The following is a 15568-nucleotide window of genomic DNA, read 5'->3' as shown; positions in this document are numbered from 1 at the left end:
GACAGCCGTTCCATACCCCTAATAATTTGTTACCCTTTTCTGAACCTTTTCCAATTCCAATATATCTTTTTTGAGGTGGGGCAACCACATCTGCACACAGTATTCAAGATGTGCGCATATCATGGATTTATACAGAGGCAATATGATATTTTCTGTCTTATCTGTCCCTTAATGATTCCCAACATTATCTATCCCTATCTTAATGATTCCCAACATTCCGTTCTCTTTTTCGACTGCTGCTGCACAATGAGTGGATGTTTTCAGAGAACTATCCACAATGATTCCTAGATCTTTCTTGAGTGGTCACAGCTAATTTAGACCCCATCATTTTATATGTATAGTTGGGATTATGTTTTCCAATGTGCATTACTTTGCATTTACAGCTTATTGTAAAATATTATTTATATTCGTGAGGATGTTAATAATCAACATATTTTAGGGTTAGTAGAAAAGAAATTCTGTTATTCCCACCTCTGGATTTCCTTGTGTGTCAATTCTTATGCTTGTTTCTTAGACTATAGGCTCTTGAAGAAAGGGAGTGCCTTTAGTTTTGTGTTGTATAGTGTCAGCACTAAGGGCTTGTCTACATTTGTTGCGCTGCTGTAGCGCTTAGTGAAGATGCTACCTATGCTGATATGAGAGCTTCTCCCATTAGCATAGGTACTCCAATTGCCCGAGAGATGGTAGCTGTGTCGATGGGAGAAACTCTTCTGTCGACATAGTACTGTCTACACTGTGAGTTCAGTTCGCATATCTGTGTTGCTCGGGGGGCTGCATATCCACACCCAAGAGCAACGTAGTTATACCAACATAAGTTTGTAGTGTAGAACAGAGCTGTATAAATAAGCTTTGAAATAAAGTTCATTCTAGTTATTAAAGCTTTGCCTGCTTATCTAAGTTTCATGTTTGTCTGTTTTGTAAGGTACGTTTTTGTTTTTTTGTTTTTTTTGTTTTTTTTTTAAACAGAGCCAAGATTTCCTTTTGCACATGCCTCTTGGAAACAGTGGATCACAGCAGGAATCTGTAGGAGGAGGGAGAATAACTGTTGGAGCACAGACAGTACCCTCTGCAGATCTCAGTAATTCCTCTCCTTCTGACGTAGCGTGTAACTGTGAGGCTTGTAATGAGCGCAGGTGAGACTTGCCGCAAACTTGAGGCTGCAATCAGTAAACTTGGTAACATTGCAACTTATTCTGCTTGCATTTTGCTTATTTAAATAAAAATTTTTGTAATTCACTGGTAATTCTACTTAATTGGTTTTCTAATCTAATTTAGTTGGTGGATAGGCACTCTGTTTTTACTGAAGTGCATCTTTGAAATAATGTGGTGGTATAATAACCTTAGTTTGTATGCTATGTTAACCTTTCTCGCATTGTTGCAGAGAAATTTCAGCAGAGACTGAACGTGAATCTCAGCAGCTTCAAAATTACTGGTCAGAAGTAAGATACATGGTCCGATGTGTATATCGCCAAGCTGGGACCCCATTGGCAGATGATCAAGACCAATCCCTGGTACCAGATAAAGAGGGAATGAAGGAGTTGGTAGATAGGTATAAAAAAACTTTATAGAATTTTTTTATGTAGATTAGAACTGTTCCTCCAGTTTAAAGGGTCTTTATTATGAAGCTGCAAATAATTCAGAATCACCAACTTCTTTAGAAGAAGTGTATTTACCACTGCTTAATCTGTGGCCATACTTGTTAAAATCATCAATCTCTTACGTGTCCAAATATTCAGAATTTGTCATTAGAATGAGGAATAGGAGCAATTTTAACTAAAACTCCTGCATAAATATATTGAACATTGGCTTGAATGTATCATGAAATTATTAAACTCTGACATACTAGTCTGCAAGAGGACTATTGATGCATAAATTATGCATATGTCCTAAAAATTCATCTCTTCAAAAGAATGAGAAGATTAATATTAAGAGCTGACATACTACTCTCGACTGACAATTCCATACATTAGACTTTGTCCTTATTTAGTGCATTGGTTTAGAACAAACAGTGATGGATTCTTATAACCATGCTGACAGCTAAAATATTACATCATTCAAAAAAAGAAATTAGTACATACCAGTGGATTATTACGCTAGGAAAATTGAGATTTGTAGACACTTAAAAATTAGTTGCCTATTTGGAATGGGAATCCTTTCTTAGTATGATGTAGAGAAGATTACCTTAATGTGATCACTGAATATTCATGCTATTGAAGATAATATAGCAATCTGAATGTCTTTTAAACTTATCTTAATTTCTTGGTCTCACTGGAAATGCGAATCCAAGAATAGCCTACTGGTGTACTGAACATTTAAAATATTAGTGGGTCAGCTTTCTTGGTACCTGGATGACAGTAGCACTATGAATAAGAGCTTCTGGCTGAAACTAAGGGCTTGTCTTCATTACTGCTGCAATCAATGCAGCAGGGGTCGATTTAGCAGGCCTAGTGAAGACCCGCTAAATCAACAGCAGAGCACTTTCTGATCAACCCCAGTACTCCGGCTCTCTGAGAAGAGTAAGCGAAGTCGATCGGCAAGCATCTCCTGTTGACAAAGCGCAGTGAAGACACTGCGGTAGGTCGACCTAAGCTATGTCGACTCCAGCTATGTTGTTCACGTAGCTGGAGTAGCGTAATTTAGGTTGACTTACCCTGGTAGTGAAGACAAGGCCTAAATTCTGGCAAGATAAGTGTGATGGTGAGTAGAGAGAAATGTTTTGAAGGACTTCAATCATCGATACCATCCTGGGAGTGTTCAAATATCATGCAGTCTGTGTCATTCTGGAATCATAATTGCTCTCGGATGCCCAAATGATCTTTGACTATAATTGGCTGGTCAAGAGACTTCGGCTTTTTCTGTTAGTTACAGCTTGCCATTATGATCCACTTGCTCATCATTCTTAATCTGTCAGTGTTTTGTTTTGTATCAGACTTGCTGTCAAACAGTGGATTGCTGTTTCAATATCTGCTTCTGCTTCTATTCTGTGAGACTGTCCACTGGGTTTGAACACATTTGTTCAATTATATTGCAAGAAAATACCAGTATTAGTCATGACTTGTTTGTCAAATACTTAATAAAAACATACATTTCAGATTTTAAACTAGAGAAAGTGAAAGGTGGTATAGTTGTGACTCACTATTTTTTTCTCTGATTAAATGTGCATTATATATGTGTTTATATAAATTAGGAATTTCAGGATGTACTATGTGACATTTCTAATGTAACTGCAAATGTTACTTCCATAAGTTTATTTTACATTTGAGGCATAGGGGTGGGGAACTAGTATTTAAAGTGGAATTATGGTTCTCAATCTGAAAGAGTTTGAAACCACTGTTCAAAACTATGATAATGCCCTAGAACTACATTATCTATATTCCCCTCTTTTTGGGACTGTTGTTAATCTTTGGCAGTGTGAGACACGGGAGATGAGACTCAAATCGCAGGTTTTCCATAAGCCAAGTATATTGTAGTGTGAGCCCAGTAATGTTTTTATAGCACTGTACGAACACTAAGTATTCAACATGTTTTACAACATATTAGATGTAGGTATGATAGGTAAGCATATTACCCCAATTTGTAAACCCAGGGGAGGGTACCTAAATTGCCAGAGTCCATGCAATGAGCTGAGCAGAGCCAGATTTAGGATTCAGGAATTCCTGGCTCATTGCTGCATGCTCAATATGCGAGACCAGGATGCTGCTTAGCTAGATCTGCCTATCTTGAATACATGTATAGCCCCAGTTACCATAGTTTCAGAGTACCTCATAATGTAGTTATCCTCACAAGTTCGAGAAGTACTGTTATCTTTTATCCATTTGAGAAACTGAGGCACAGAGAGAATAAGTGACGTGCCCAAGGTTACACAAGAAATCTGTTGCAGAGCAGGGAATTGGACCCAGGTCTCAAAGTCCTAGGTTAGTTCCCTAACCCCTAGACCATCCTTCCTCTAGAATAATGCTCACTGTCTCCTAAATATTCCTGGGAGAGTAAACACTCTTTTGATTGTCAATTTTTGGTCGCAATTATTATTCCAAAAATGCAGGCTTTGTGAAAGAGATCCTTACCAACTTTATCAACGGTTGGAACAGCAAGCTAGAGAATATGTGCTTGAAATGAAGGTTCGTCTACTCAGGCACTTGTCGCTGGGATCTAAAGTTGCATCAACATTATCAATACCAGGACCACCGCAGGCACATCAGTTCATCTCACTCCTTCTTGAGGAATACAGTGCACTCTGTCAGGCAGCATGCACAATCAGCACCTTTCTTGTCACTCTGGTAAGATACAAAAAAAATTCCTGTGCTATTGATCTGTAGAGATAATACAAATTTGTTAAAAATACGTGCTGTGAGTTCTTTCACAATCCTTTTGCAGATTGCAGAGTATACGCTTTTGTGTGTTTGGACGGGAGAGTGGGGAATACCACTTCTGTGTCCTCATTTTGAAATCTAGCCTGGGACATCTTTAACAAAACAGTTAAGTCACAAATGGGTGAAATTGCCAAAACTGTCCATTTGCGAGGGGCAGGGTGAGCTGCTACATCATCTGAATGATCAAGAGGAAGCTATTAAACAAGTACTGCAAATGGTTAATGAGATTGACTAGTTTCAAAACAAAACTTTTGAGTCGTTTGTTCAATATTTAAATATTTGGTGTTGCCATATTTTGAATTATTTTATTTTAGACAGCCCCATATCTAGGATGGGTAGAATATTACACTAGTCAGCTTCAGTGATGTCTTAAGAAAAGTATTATGAAAGCTTTAATGCCCTTTCAGCTATGTTAATTCAGATATTCTGATTCTACATATTTTCTTTTCTCTTCCCTGATCATCAAAGATGCTTGCTTGAGAAGACTATCTCTTGCATAGGAATTAATCTGCTCCTGTTGCTTATTACAACCAAAGTCATCCTTCTCTTCGATATAATCCTTTGCTGCCAACCAATTCTGTTGTCACACTTCAGGTTATGTTGGCAGGTAGAGAACAAGCAGCAGACAAAGGTCTACCAGAAGAGAAGAGAAATACAGAAAATATAAGTAGTAGAAACAGTTATTTCTAACTTTTTTTTCACTTTTCTTTGAGGACTTAGGTCTTTACAGCCTTTTTGTTATGCTGTACTCCCTTATTTCTTTTCAGACGATGTACATGCTGAAGACTGCAAAGGGAATTTTGACAGAGTAAAGTTTGGTTTTGCTGTAGATGGGAGAGGTGTGGGACAGAGTTATAGAAAGGAATGAAATGGGCTGTAAGTAGTCGTAAACAAAAGGGAAGAAATATAGAAGGGGATGGTGTTCAGACCTCTTGGGTGATTTAAAAAAAAATGGTGGTGAAGCAAAGTTTCTCAAAGAGAAGGAGATGCATAGAATTAAATATTCATAGAAAAAACACAATTGGTGTTCAGATACACAAGTATATGATAGTTGACTGTTTCCTATCCTCCTTGATCTGTGCTCGCTATTTTCTCATCTTCTTTCCCTGCCCTTAGACATGATGCACTTCTATTAGAAATAATTCATTACCTCCCATTCATTGGCATATTCCTGTAGTAAAGTCTCTTAAAATTTCTCTCTTGAGAGGATGGTTCTTAAAGTTACTGAGTTGCTTTACTTTTAAAAACATACTTGACTGCAGAACAGATTTATTGCAGTATGAAAATTAAATTAATGCAACTGAAACTAGACAGTTTTTATTTTCCTCTCTGAGAATCCACTAATTTTGTACACTTTGTTGTCAAGAAGATATAGCTAATCAGGAATTTGTTTTCATGTTTAGCCACTCTCCTTTCCTCCTTTTTTCTGGTCTCTACTGTGGACCAGTAGAAGTAAAGTCGACCTGTGTAAGAGATTAAATTGACAGGAAATGCTTAGAATAGACTTGAACTCTCCAACATACCAGTTTTTGCCCTACTTAAGTGGAAAGGGTACCCCCATTCTCCAAAGAGTTTGAGTGGATATGGTATTTCTACACTAATCCCTTCCTTATGTGTGATTGATTCAGCATTCAGTCAGTATTGAGAACAGTCATTGTTCCTCTAATAGGCTTCAGCATTCAGAAATTGAACTAAAGCTGTAGTAGGAACACAGGATATTGTTCCTGTGGTGGCTTTTTATATAGATTTCTTGGATTGCTACACGGCCTTTTCCTTAAGCACGTTAATATTTAGAGCTTGGAAATTAAGATTTAACTGCAGAGAAAAAGCGTAAGGAAGTAGTCTCATTTAGCTTTTTCAGTGCACGTGAATGCATTTTGTTAAGACTCTACTGCACTGTTTGAGATCAAGAGAAATCCTTTTAGCCTCAAACACACATGAGTGGCTAGATCATCATCATTGTGAACTTTGTAATTCAGTCTTCCACTTGGCTAAGGTCCAACCTTTGTGTGTAGCCTGCAGTATGATGGCAGGAAGAGCCTTGAACCTCCATCCATGTGGATTTAATTTCTTAGTGAAATTATGACTGATTTTCCTTCCTTTCAAAGGAGTCCAGCTCTTTGGAGAGGTTCAAGAACAAGCATTAAAGCCTTTTTGCCCCACCAGGGGATGAGACACCATACCAAGATCAAGATGGAGAGACTGTGGTCAGTACAGAAAAGTCCCTCAATCCCCAATTTAGCGGTCTAAAAGAAAAACTTGCCTGATACTTTTTGTAGGCAGTACAGAACCTGATCAACTGAACTAGGGAAGTAAGCCTTCTAAAGAAGTTTTCAGTTTTGTTCTCCTCAGACCTATGGAACCTACCAGAAGGCTCACTTGTTTTCAGGATAATTGGGCTAAAATTTAAGTTTTATTAGTAATGTGTAGGAACTAAAATCTTTTAAATCATTTATCATCCAAAGCAAAGGAGTACATTGCTTCATAGCCTCTCCACTCCTGAGGTGTGCAATCATTATGTACAGATGAGTGTTTTCCATTATTTTCTTTGAGCAGTGCTAGCTGGACTAGGAGTGCTTGATACTGAGGTCTGACTTGGAATACCTAACTCATATCAAAGTTTGAGATCTATAAAATAAGATGACTCTATCCCATGTGATGCTTGTATTACTGATTACTCAAAGTCATAGTGCAGGGGATTCACTTGCTGGTGTGACAGCCAGAATGCCTTTGTTTAATTTTGCTGACTGTGGAGTCTGATAACAGAAAACAGACACTCGTGTTTGTTCCATAAATGAAACACTTGCTGAATTGATAGTTAGGGGATCTCTCATAGATGGTCTGTTGTTCAGCTGTCAAAACTGAATTACTATAACCATAGATGTTAACTCTTCTGTTTAGAAGTACCTCAAGGTTGGAAATGGGTACATGGTTGATAATCCAGAAACCAAGATGCACATTTAGTATGCTAGCCAGATGAGTAATTAGATTATTGCTTGTTTCAAGAAGAACATTTCTGAGTAACCATACTTAGAAAGGACAACTTTTTCAGTTTTTTAGTTAAACCTTGTGGGAAAAGCAGAACGTACTAGGCGAGAGATAATGCCTACTAGACATGGTAAAGAAGAATCCAACATTGATTAGGGATGATAGCACATCAAAACCCCTGGAAAGTTTCTGGCTAAGATGATACACTCTGTCTATTGAGAGAGAAATTTAAACTGTGAATTTGTGGAAGGCCTTTCAACAAGATAGTACCTTCTTCTGATTCTCCCTCTCTCCCCACCTCTGACTATTCAGAAAGATGAGAAAAGAAGCTAGAGTGACTTTCAGAAGTCAGTGAAGGTCCTGATTCATAGATCAGTGGCAAAATAATATTTTATGATTGTTAATGTTAAAACTGGCTAAGGTCTAAGCTGAATAACCCATCGTCTGGGCTGGTGGGTTTAAAAGGTTACTAGCTAAAGAAATTTTCTTTCTGGCATCTGAAGAGTTGTTTAGAAATATGTTAGATTTATAGAAAATTTAAATATTTTTAATAGGAAAATGAACACTTGAAGAAATTTCAGGTGACTTGGGAATTGCACAATAAGCATCTATTTGAAAATCTGGTATTTTCTGAGCCACTTCTGCAGAACAGCTTGCCAACACTGGTGTCACAGCTAAGGTAAAGTGTCTTTCAATATATCTGTATACACACACACACACACACACACACACACACACACACACACACACACACAATAAAGAGAATAATAGATAACATAGTATCTGTAACAAAATAGTTAAATACTTTTGATAAGACTAATGGTAAAACTATGCCTTTTTTAAAAAAAAAAAATAAAGGATTAGATTCTGATTTTTTCACTAAGCAAACCACTGAAATACCTCTTGACAGTCCTCACAAACTACTTTAAGATGAGGTGTGATGAAAACATCTGTTCAGTTGGTGCACTTGTATGTAAATTGGGTTTTTCTTTTAATTCTGCATGTTTATTTAGAATCTTTAGCTGGTCTACTACTGTAGGTACACTGAAAAACACAAACCTTACAAATGTAGAGCTCAATACTGCAAAGGTTCACCCCTGAGGATGGTACATATTACCATGATTGGATCCATAAGTGACTTCACAGTATATCCCTGGTGGTAAGTGTTAGCAGCATTAGGCTCTTATAAGCAACCCTCAGATGATGATATCTTTAGCAGTGGCCTACATGCCACTATCCTAAACAGACATATAAAACAAATTAATGGTCCTAATATATTATTTAAAAAAAAGCAATTAAATGGCCAAAACCCTATTAAACACAGGTTTTTAAAACATTGCTGCTGCTCCTCTGAGTTTTGCTTTCATAGAGACCTTTAAAAATGAGTTACTTTCTTAGTCTGTGCACCTGTTTGTATGTGAAATTGCTGGTACACTATAGGAAATGCAGTAGTGCGTTTGAATAATAGTTCTGATAGATTTGTAAACGGATCGTGTGTTTTGACACAAAACTAGGAATATTTGCGATCTGTCTTGGATCCCTTACAACTGAAAGATTAAACTCTCTCTTTTTAGTAACTGTTGCCCTACATTTGTCTTAAACAAATAAATTTGTTGTAAATGTGTAAATGTCAAGTATTTTATTTCAGAGTAGCAGCCGTGTTAGTCTGTATCCGCAAGAAGAAAAGGAGGACTTGTGGCACCTTAGAGACTAACAAATTTATTAGAGCATAAGCTTTCGTGAGCTACAGCTCACTTCATTGGTTGTAGCTCGTGAAAGCTTATGCTCAGATAAATTTTAGTCTCTAAGGTGCCACAAGTCCTCCTTTTCTTTTTAAGTATTTTATTATAACTCCTGATTTTATACAGGTATAAATACTGCAGTATTGCCAATGGAAAATGTTAGATCATGAGTTGGCCTTCAGAAATGGAAATTTTGAAAAAATAAGTTTTAAGAGTTTTATTTGCCTTTTGGTTTTTGAATCAGTGTAGCGTTCATTGGGGTTAAATTATCATGTTCTTCTCTACAGTCATAAAGGCTAGAAACTTGCTATTTTGTAGAAGAAGGGTAACATTGTCCAGAATTACCATTACTTCAGGAGCCAGGGCATTAAGAAAAAAATAAATTTCGTGTGACTCATGATAAAATCATGAGAATTGGCAATACTGATTACTGGTAAAATTTTAAGCACCATTGAACATTCCATGTAGTTAACTTGTATTCTTGATGCATTTTTATGTTTTCATGATTTTTGGTATGTAGAAGGTGTTGTCCTAAAAAGACTGTAGCTGAGGTTTCCATAAAAAATAAACAACTTGAGATCTTGGGTGAAATTAAATTAGTGGCTTTCGTTTAATAGTGGACAATAGTTGTCTGCATTCACTTTGTTCTTAGTTATTTTAGATTCTCCATGTTGGGACTGAGAAATTACTTACCATTGCTGCCAGATGGTGGTAGGCAATATTACATAGCAGTTAGAATAGAGAACTAGGTATGAAGTCCTGGCCCCATTAAAGTCAATGGCAAAACTCTGTGAACCGAATTGTGACCAGGATTTCATCTTAGGAGATGAGATGCCTGGTTCTGACACTAACTTTTTGAGAAGCTCTGGGCCAGTCACTTAACCTCTTTGCCTTAGTTCGCCAATTGGGTAAAATGGGGATAATACTTGACTGAGTGGCATGGCTTGGTTTATATTTGGAGGAACTCAAAGACCTTTGTAATGAAATGCACATTAGAAGTGTGTAACATACTATAATCTCTACCTTACTTGGTTCTGAGACCAAGGTTCAGGATGCTGACTTAGTAGTTTGCGGATGCTTGCACTGATGTTGTATGGCAGACCTCAAAGAAATAAGCAGTATAAAACTGCTGATTCCACAGTAGTAGGGGATCAGAAAAGCCTCTGTCTTCCATTCCTGAAAATTCCTCTTTGAGGGAGAAGTGTCTTTTAATCTACCAATCTCAGAACAAAGGCTGCCTCTAATGGGTAGGAAGTGAGCTTACTCATGAGGGAATTCTGTGCCAAAAAAACAAAAATGCTGCACACACTATTTTAAAATTCTCCAAAATTCTGCAAATTTTATTTGTCAATAAATAAATGCAGAGGCTCCAGCATGGCAGTGGGGAGCACAGGCCACTGACTGCACAGAGGTGGGAGATCACCCTGCAGGCCTCCCCCCTTTCTCCCTGGACATGGACTCAGCAGTGAAGCTACACCTGACCTTGACACAGTGCAAGGGCCAGGCCAACCCCAGAAAAACCCGGGGCCTTGCCTCTCTATGCCAAGCACGTTAGATGTAGGCAGACAGGTTCAGCCCAGCAGGATCCAAATGTGGAGCAACTTAATGTGAAGAGATCCACACAGAATCCAGTCTGGGTGCGGGCGGCTTTGTGGGGGGATCTGGATGAACAGGGGCTCATGGGTGGTGTGGGGGAGAGGTTCTGAATGCAGAGACAATGGGACTATGCGGGGAGCGGAGGGGGTCCCGGTGAAGATAGTTGGAGTTCTGCAGGGGGGTCTGTGTATAGAGGGCTTAACTGGCGGGCGGGGGTCCAGGTGCTGGCTTTGTGTGTTGCAGATCTGGGTGCTTGCTTGGTGGGCCCAAGTGGAATGGGGATCTGGGTTTGTGGGGGATTGTCAGTGTGGTCCAGGTCGGGGAGGGGTGAGTGGGGGAGGGTAGTCTGGGTGCAGGGGTGGGATCCGGATGCAGAGGGTGAGGCTTGTTAGGGTGTGGGTTCAGGTCAGGGGCTTGGTGGTGGGGTTCTGGGTTTAGGGGGTGAGGCTTGGTGGGGTGATCTGGGTATGAGGCAGGTCTGGATGCACAAGGGTTGGGGTGGATGAGGGAAGCAGCTACTTGTAGAGTTAACCCTCCCATATGGTTGAGGAGCAATGGGGGCAAGAAGGGGGCAGTGGTGCAGAGTTTCTGTAGCTGGAAAGGTTTCTGGGGGTGGGTCTGACACAGCCCTGGCCGCTCCTTGTACAGGAAAAGCAAGTCCCATCCTCCCCAGCCCAGCTGGGACAAGCAAGGTAGGAGCCACTGGCTGAGGCGTCCCCATCCCTGCCGCACTTTCCCCAGTAATTTACCACTCCGCTAGCTGCTCCGGGCACCTGAAACAAAGCATGTGTGGCGCTGGGGAGTGGCAGCATGACGGTTCTTGTGGCTTCCCTTTGCTTCCGAGTCAGAAAATCATTTTGCTGTGGAGAAGCAAAAAAGTCTGCGGGAGACATGAATTCTGCTCATGTGCAGTGGCACAAAATTCCCCCAGGGGTACGAGTTATTGTGTGTAACCTAGTTATGCAATAGCTTGATTTCATGTCAGTTTCCCCAAGTGGAGGCCCAACAGCCCTAGCTATTAAATAATTAGTGTCATCCTTAATCATTATGCTGATTAACGCTTCACCAGACCTGGGTTTGTCTTTGCTATCCAGCTCTTTGGTAGATGGTCATCTCTACTTAACGCATATGTAGTTTAGGAAGATAGGTATATCAAGCAATAAAGCTGGGTGAATAAGTATGGCTCAGTTGCGATGACCCCAGGTTGCTATGGAGATGTTACGCTTCTTTCTTACTCACGATTATTGCTTACATTGGTTACAGAACATCAAGTGTGAGCTGTTGTCAGACCTTTATGCTTAAAAATACAAATAAACCTGTTTTGGGGAACTAGAGGCCAAATAGCTTCTGTGTCAGTTTACTGTAGTTGCATTAATCGCCAAAGCCATTTTTTTGGATCCTAAAACTATTTTAAGATTTAGTTGGGGTTGGTCCTGATTTGAGCCGGGGGTTGGACTAGATGAGCTCCTGAGGTGTCTTCCAACCATAACCTTCTATGATTCTAAGTGATGGTGTATATCAGAAAGGTTAGTGGACATCAGTGAATTATTTTGATTATTAGGTGAATGGCTCTGCTTCTATTTCATACCCTAATAATTGCTATTTAAACTTTTAGGCTTGGAACAACACATGATTCCTGTAGTGAAGATATGTATAGTACCTTGCTACAAAGGTATCATCAATTGGAACAGGAGATGTGTCAAGTGGCTGAAGCCTGGCTTGAATGCCAGAAAAAAATAGATGATTATGTAGATGAACAGGTAAGAACCATGTAAGCTATTGCCTGCCTTGCAGTAAATGTAAAACATACAAAGTTATATACTGCATACATATTAATTCTTAGATGTATTCCAAAAATTCTGACCTTTAGTCAAGGTGGTATAATAACAGGTGCTGATAAAAATGAATTATTACTTAGTCTGAATTCCTATAGCATGCACCGATGTATCCTGTATTTTAATTACTACTTTTGTATAAGAAACAATAGTCTTTAAGATGAGTTTTGTTAATTAAAAACTTAATCCCCATGTTTTATGTACATTGTCAGTAAAGTTACTCATTTCTGCTTAGTTAACAACTACTACAATCCACTTTGGGATGTTGCAAGTAAGTCTGTTAGCAGTGTCTTTGTTAATGTCTTGCATAAAATCTTGAGGATAGTTTCAAAGCATCTGAAGAAAATTCTTGTTGCCAAACTCTGCCACCTGTGTAGCCTGCATGCTCTAATCCTAGGTGTACCAAAAGTGAAAAATCAACATTTTGTTAAAGAAAAGTAGGCACAGCAAATAATGAACATTTGCTGTTGTTTATAAGAATCAGACAGAAGTAACGGCTGCTACTCTGAAACCTGTCTTCATGGTAATTGTCTATCTGATTTTACCTTATTTGAATTCCCTTGTAATATTCATGTACTAACAATGAATACGAATGGTTAAAGGCTGTGTTGCATTCTTGCTTTACAAAGTATAATTATAGGCATCACAAGAGATGCTCTTGAGGGGGAACAGTGAAACCCATTTTTGCATATGTAAATGACAGTGTCTCTTCTAAAATTTACAGTCTTTCTGGGGCTTGAGAGGTGTAGGTCTTTGCAGGCTCAATTTTTAAGCAGGAAATAAGCACATGTTATAGTAGCCATCATCTGATATAAAGTGTTGAGCATGTGTCTGAGTGCAGACTTTGACCAGTCTCTTGCAATTAGACACATGAGAGAAGTCTACAGAGATACAGTGCAGTTTTGGGAACAATCCAATAGATTGTGTAATGGAAACAGGAAGCATTCTGGACTCCATATTTTTTCGGGGAGGAGGACCACCAATAGATGAGCCTCTTAGGAAAGAGTGGATTTTTTTCTTCTTTAAAAGAGCAATTTATAAACAAGCCATTGCCTGCTTCAAATGGTCCTGCCATTGGGAACATGAGTGAATGGTGAAAAGATCATTGCCATCACAGTCAGAGAACTTTGCTAACAGAAGAGGCCGAGACAACGAAACTGTTGAATTGCCACTAATTATTTAGCTGTATAAAAGTGCAAGAACCAAAAGAGAACTCCAGTAAGTGAAAACAAGCACTTTCTTAGGGTAAAATTAGCTCTTTTTAAAATGAAATAAATAAAAAGCTCTGATTGGGCAGAAGCTATTCTATGCTTTTATAGTTTCTGAATATATGGAGTGTTCTGAGTCCATATGTGTAAGGAATATCTGAGGGGAGAGGCATCACTGAGATGGTCTCTGGGAGTCAAGGCAGAAGAAATTTTGTCAATAAGGACAATGCTCCTGTTGAAGATGCACAGAGCACAAAAAAAAAATTTTAAATCAAGCAATCTTAGAAAAATAAATTTTTCTATGCTACAACTAGACTTTGCACCTTGCCATCTTGGATACGTTGGCAAGAATAGTCAGAAGTAGAGTTACAGGTTTGAAACAGTCGCCCTGTAGCATGTGTACAACTTTTTAAAATAGCACTAGGAAAAATAAGAAATGTCCGTTGCCGTTGAGAAATCAAACTGAACCAGCGTATCTAAAATCCACATTGGAGAGACAAGTGCTACCTACTATAAAGGCCTCATAGAATTTGTAGGCATGAGAAGAGCTCGGCAAACTCTTTTTATATAACATCTTCCAATATCTTTGTGAATAAAAACCTCTTGACAGATGTACTCAGGGTATTATACAAGCAAAGTACAATACAGGTAAAGAGTCACTAGTTTAAATTATTTTGATTTTATATTATTTAAAAAACCAAACAGATGTCATGTAAATAAAACAATGTAGGGGAAAGAGTGATTAAAGTAGGAGACACTTTAATTTAAAAAAAAAAAAAGTCGGGTGGGCAGATGCCCAAGAGAACAAGTTCCTGACACCCTAGGCATTACTACAGCAAAAGTATCCATCACCTTCTGACTTAAAGTGCAGCATTAGAAAAGTGGGCCTGTCAGAGCAGTTATTCCTCAGGAAAATACTAACATAGACCATCTCAAATGTGCCCAGGTTTCTTCCCACAAATGGATTTTAAGATCCTGTTGACTTCTAAATTTAATCTGTTATGCTATCAGCAGCTAGTATAAAGAATATTTAAAAGTCCTACAAAGGAATTACAGCCTATGATCCGCATTTATTTAATAAAGTAACATTATTCTGGAAGCAGAGCTTCTTTTTCTTTAATGATTAAATTCTCACAGAAACACTAAAAATCAGGCTATTATGGTATGAATAGTTTGCATAATGAAGCCACTGAAGTATTCAAAGGCTAATGACTCTGAAGTAGCCTTTATGCCATTGCTTCAATAACATGAATATGAGGATGTCTGGTAGTACTAGTGCTAATGTGCATTTGTCATACTTTGCAATCTTTATCCATTTGAAAGATCATATTAGTTTGTGGGAGTCCCTGTACTTAAAGGCCTACATTTTGTCTTTAAGACCACAACCTTGTGTAGAGAGGAGTACGAAATCTATCCATGCCAGGAAGAACACTGGAGAAATTATGCCTGCCTTAGGCACAATGACACTGGGCTGCTGCTTGCATATGAGGTCGTGGTGGTCTGCTCAATCTTGTATGCCAGCCCTGCTCCACAGGCTAGTGCAAAGTGAAGGGGACAGAAGAATGACCCCACTCCCTTCCCATCCCTCTTCACTAGCTTGCTCCCATGGAGAGGAAAAATGTAACAATTGTTGAGAGATGCACAGGTGTGTAGAGGAGGCTTCTTGCTTGTCCCTCCACTCCTGTGTGCCTAAGTGAGGGCATCTCAGTTTTTCCCAAAACAGTGAATACAGTATAAGTGAAATTACCTCTCAAACTAGTAGAGATTAAATGCATCCACTATAGTGTTGTGGTTGCTGTGTACCATTCACATTTGTACAGTGCTTTGCA

At 38.8% G+C, this 15568-nt stretch overlaps 1 protein-coding gene across 3 annotated transcripts in view; it reads left to right on the top strand.

Annotated features, from left to right (window-relative positions):
* Positions 1-15568, top strand: part of FAM193A (family with sequence similarity 193 member A) — a 96935-nt gene that overhangs the window by 47889 nt on the left and 33478 nt on the right. For all 3 annotated transcript variants that reach the window (XM_038399441.2, XM_038399439.2, XM_038399438.2), the window contains 5 exons: positions 967-1133; positions 1382-1549; positions 4043-4277; positions 7913-8037; positions 12312-12456. In XM_038399441.2, coding sequence (XP_038255369.1) covers positions 967-1133; positions 1382-1549; positions 4043-4277; positions 7913-8037; positions 12312-12456 — 840 coding nt within the window. The remainder of the gene's footprint in view (positions 1-966; positions 1134-1381; positions 1550-4042; positions 4278-7912; positions 8038-12311; positions 12457-15568) is intronic.

This window comes from Dermochelys coriacea, chromosome 4 (assembly GCF_009764565.3).
Source record: "Dermochelys coriacea isolate rDerCor1 chromosome 4, rDerCor1.pri.v4, whole genome shotgun sequence".
NCBI lineage: Eukaryota > Metazoa > Chordata > Testudines > Dermochelyidae > Dermochelys > Dermochelys coriacea.
The sequence above is the reverse complement of the archived record's forward strand: the minus strand, read 5'-3'. Positions and strand labels throughout refer to the sequence as shown.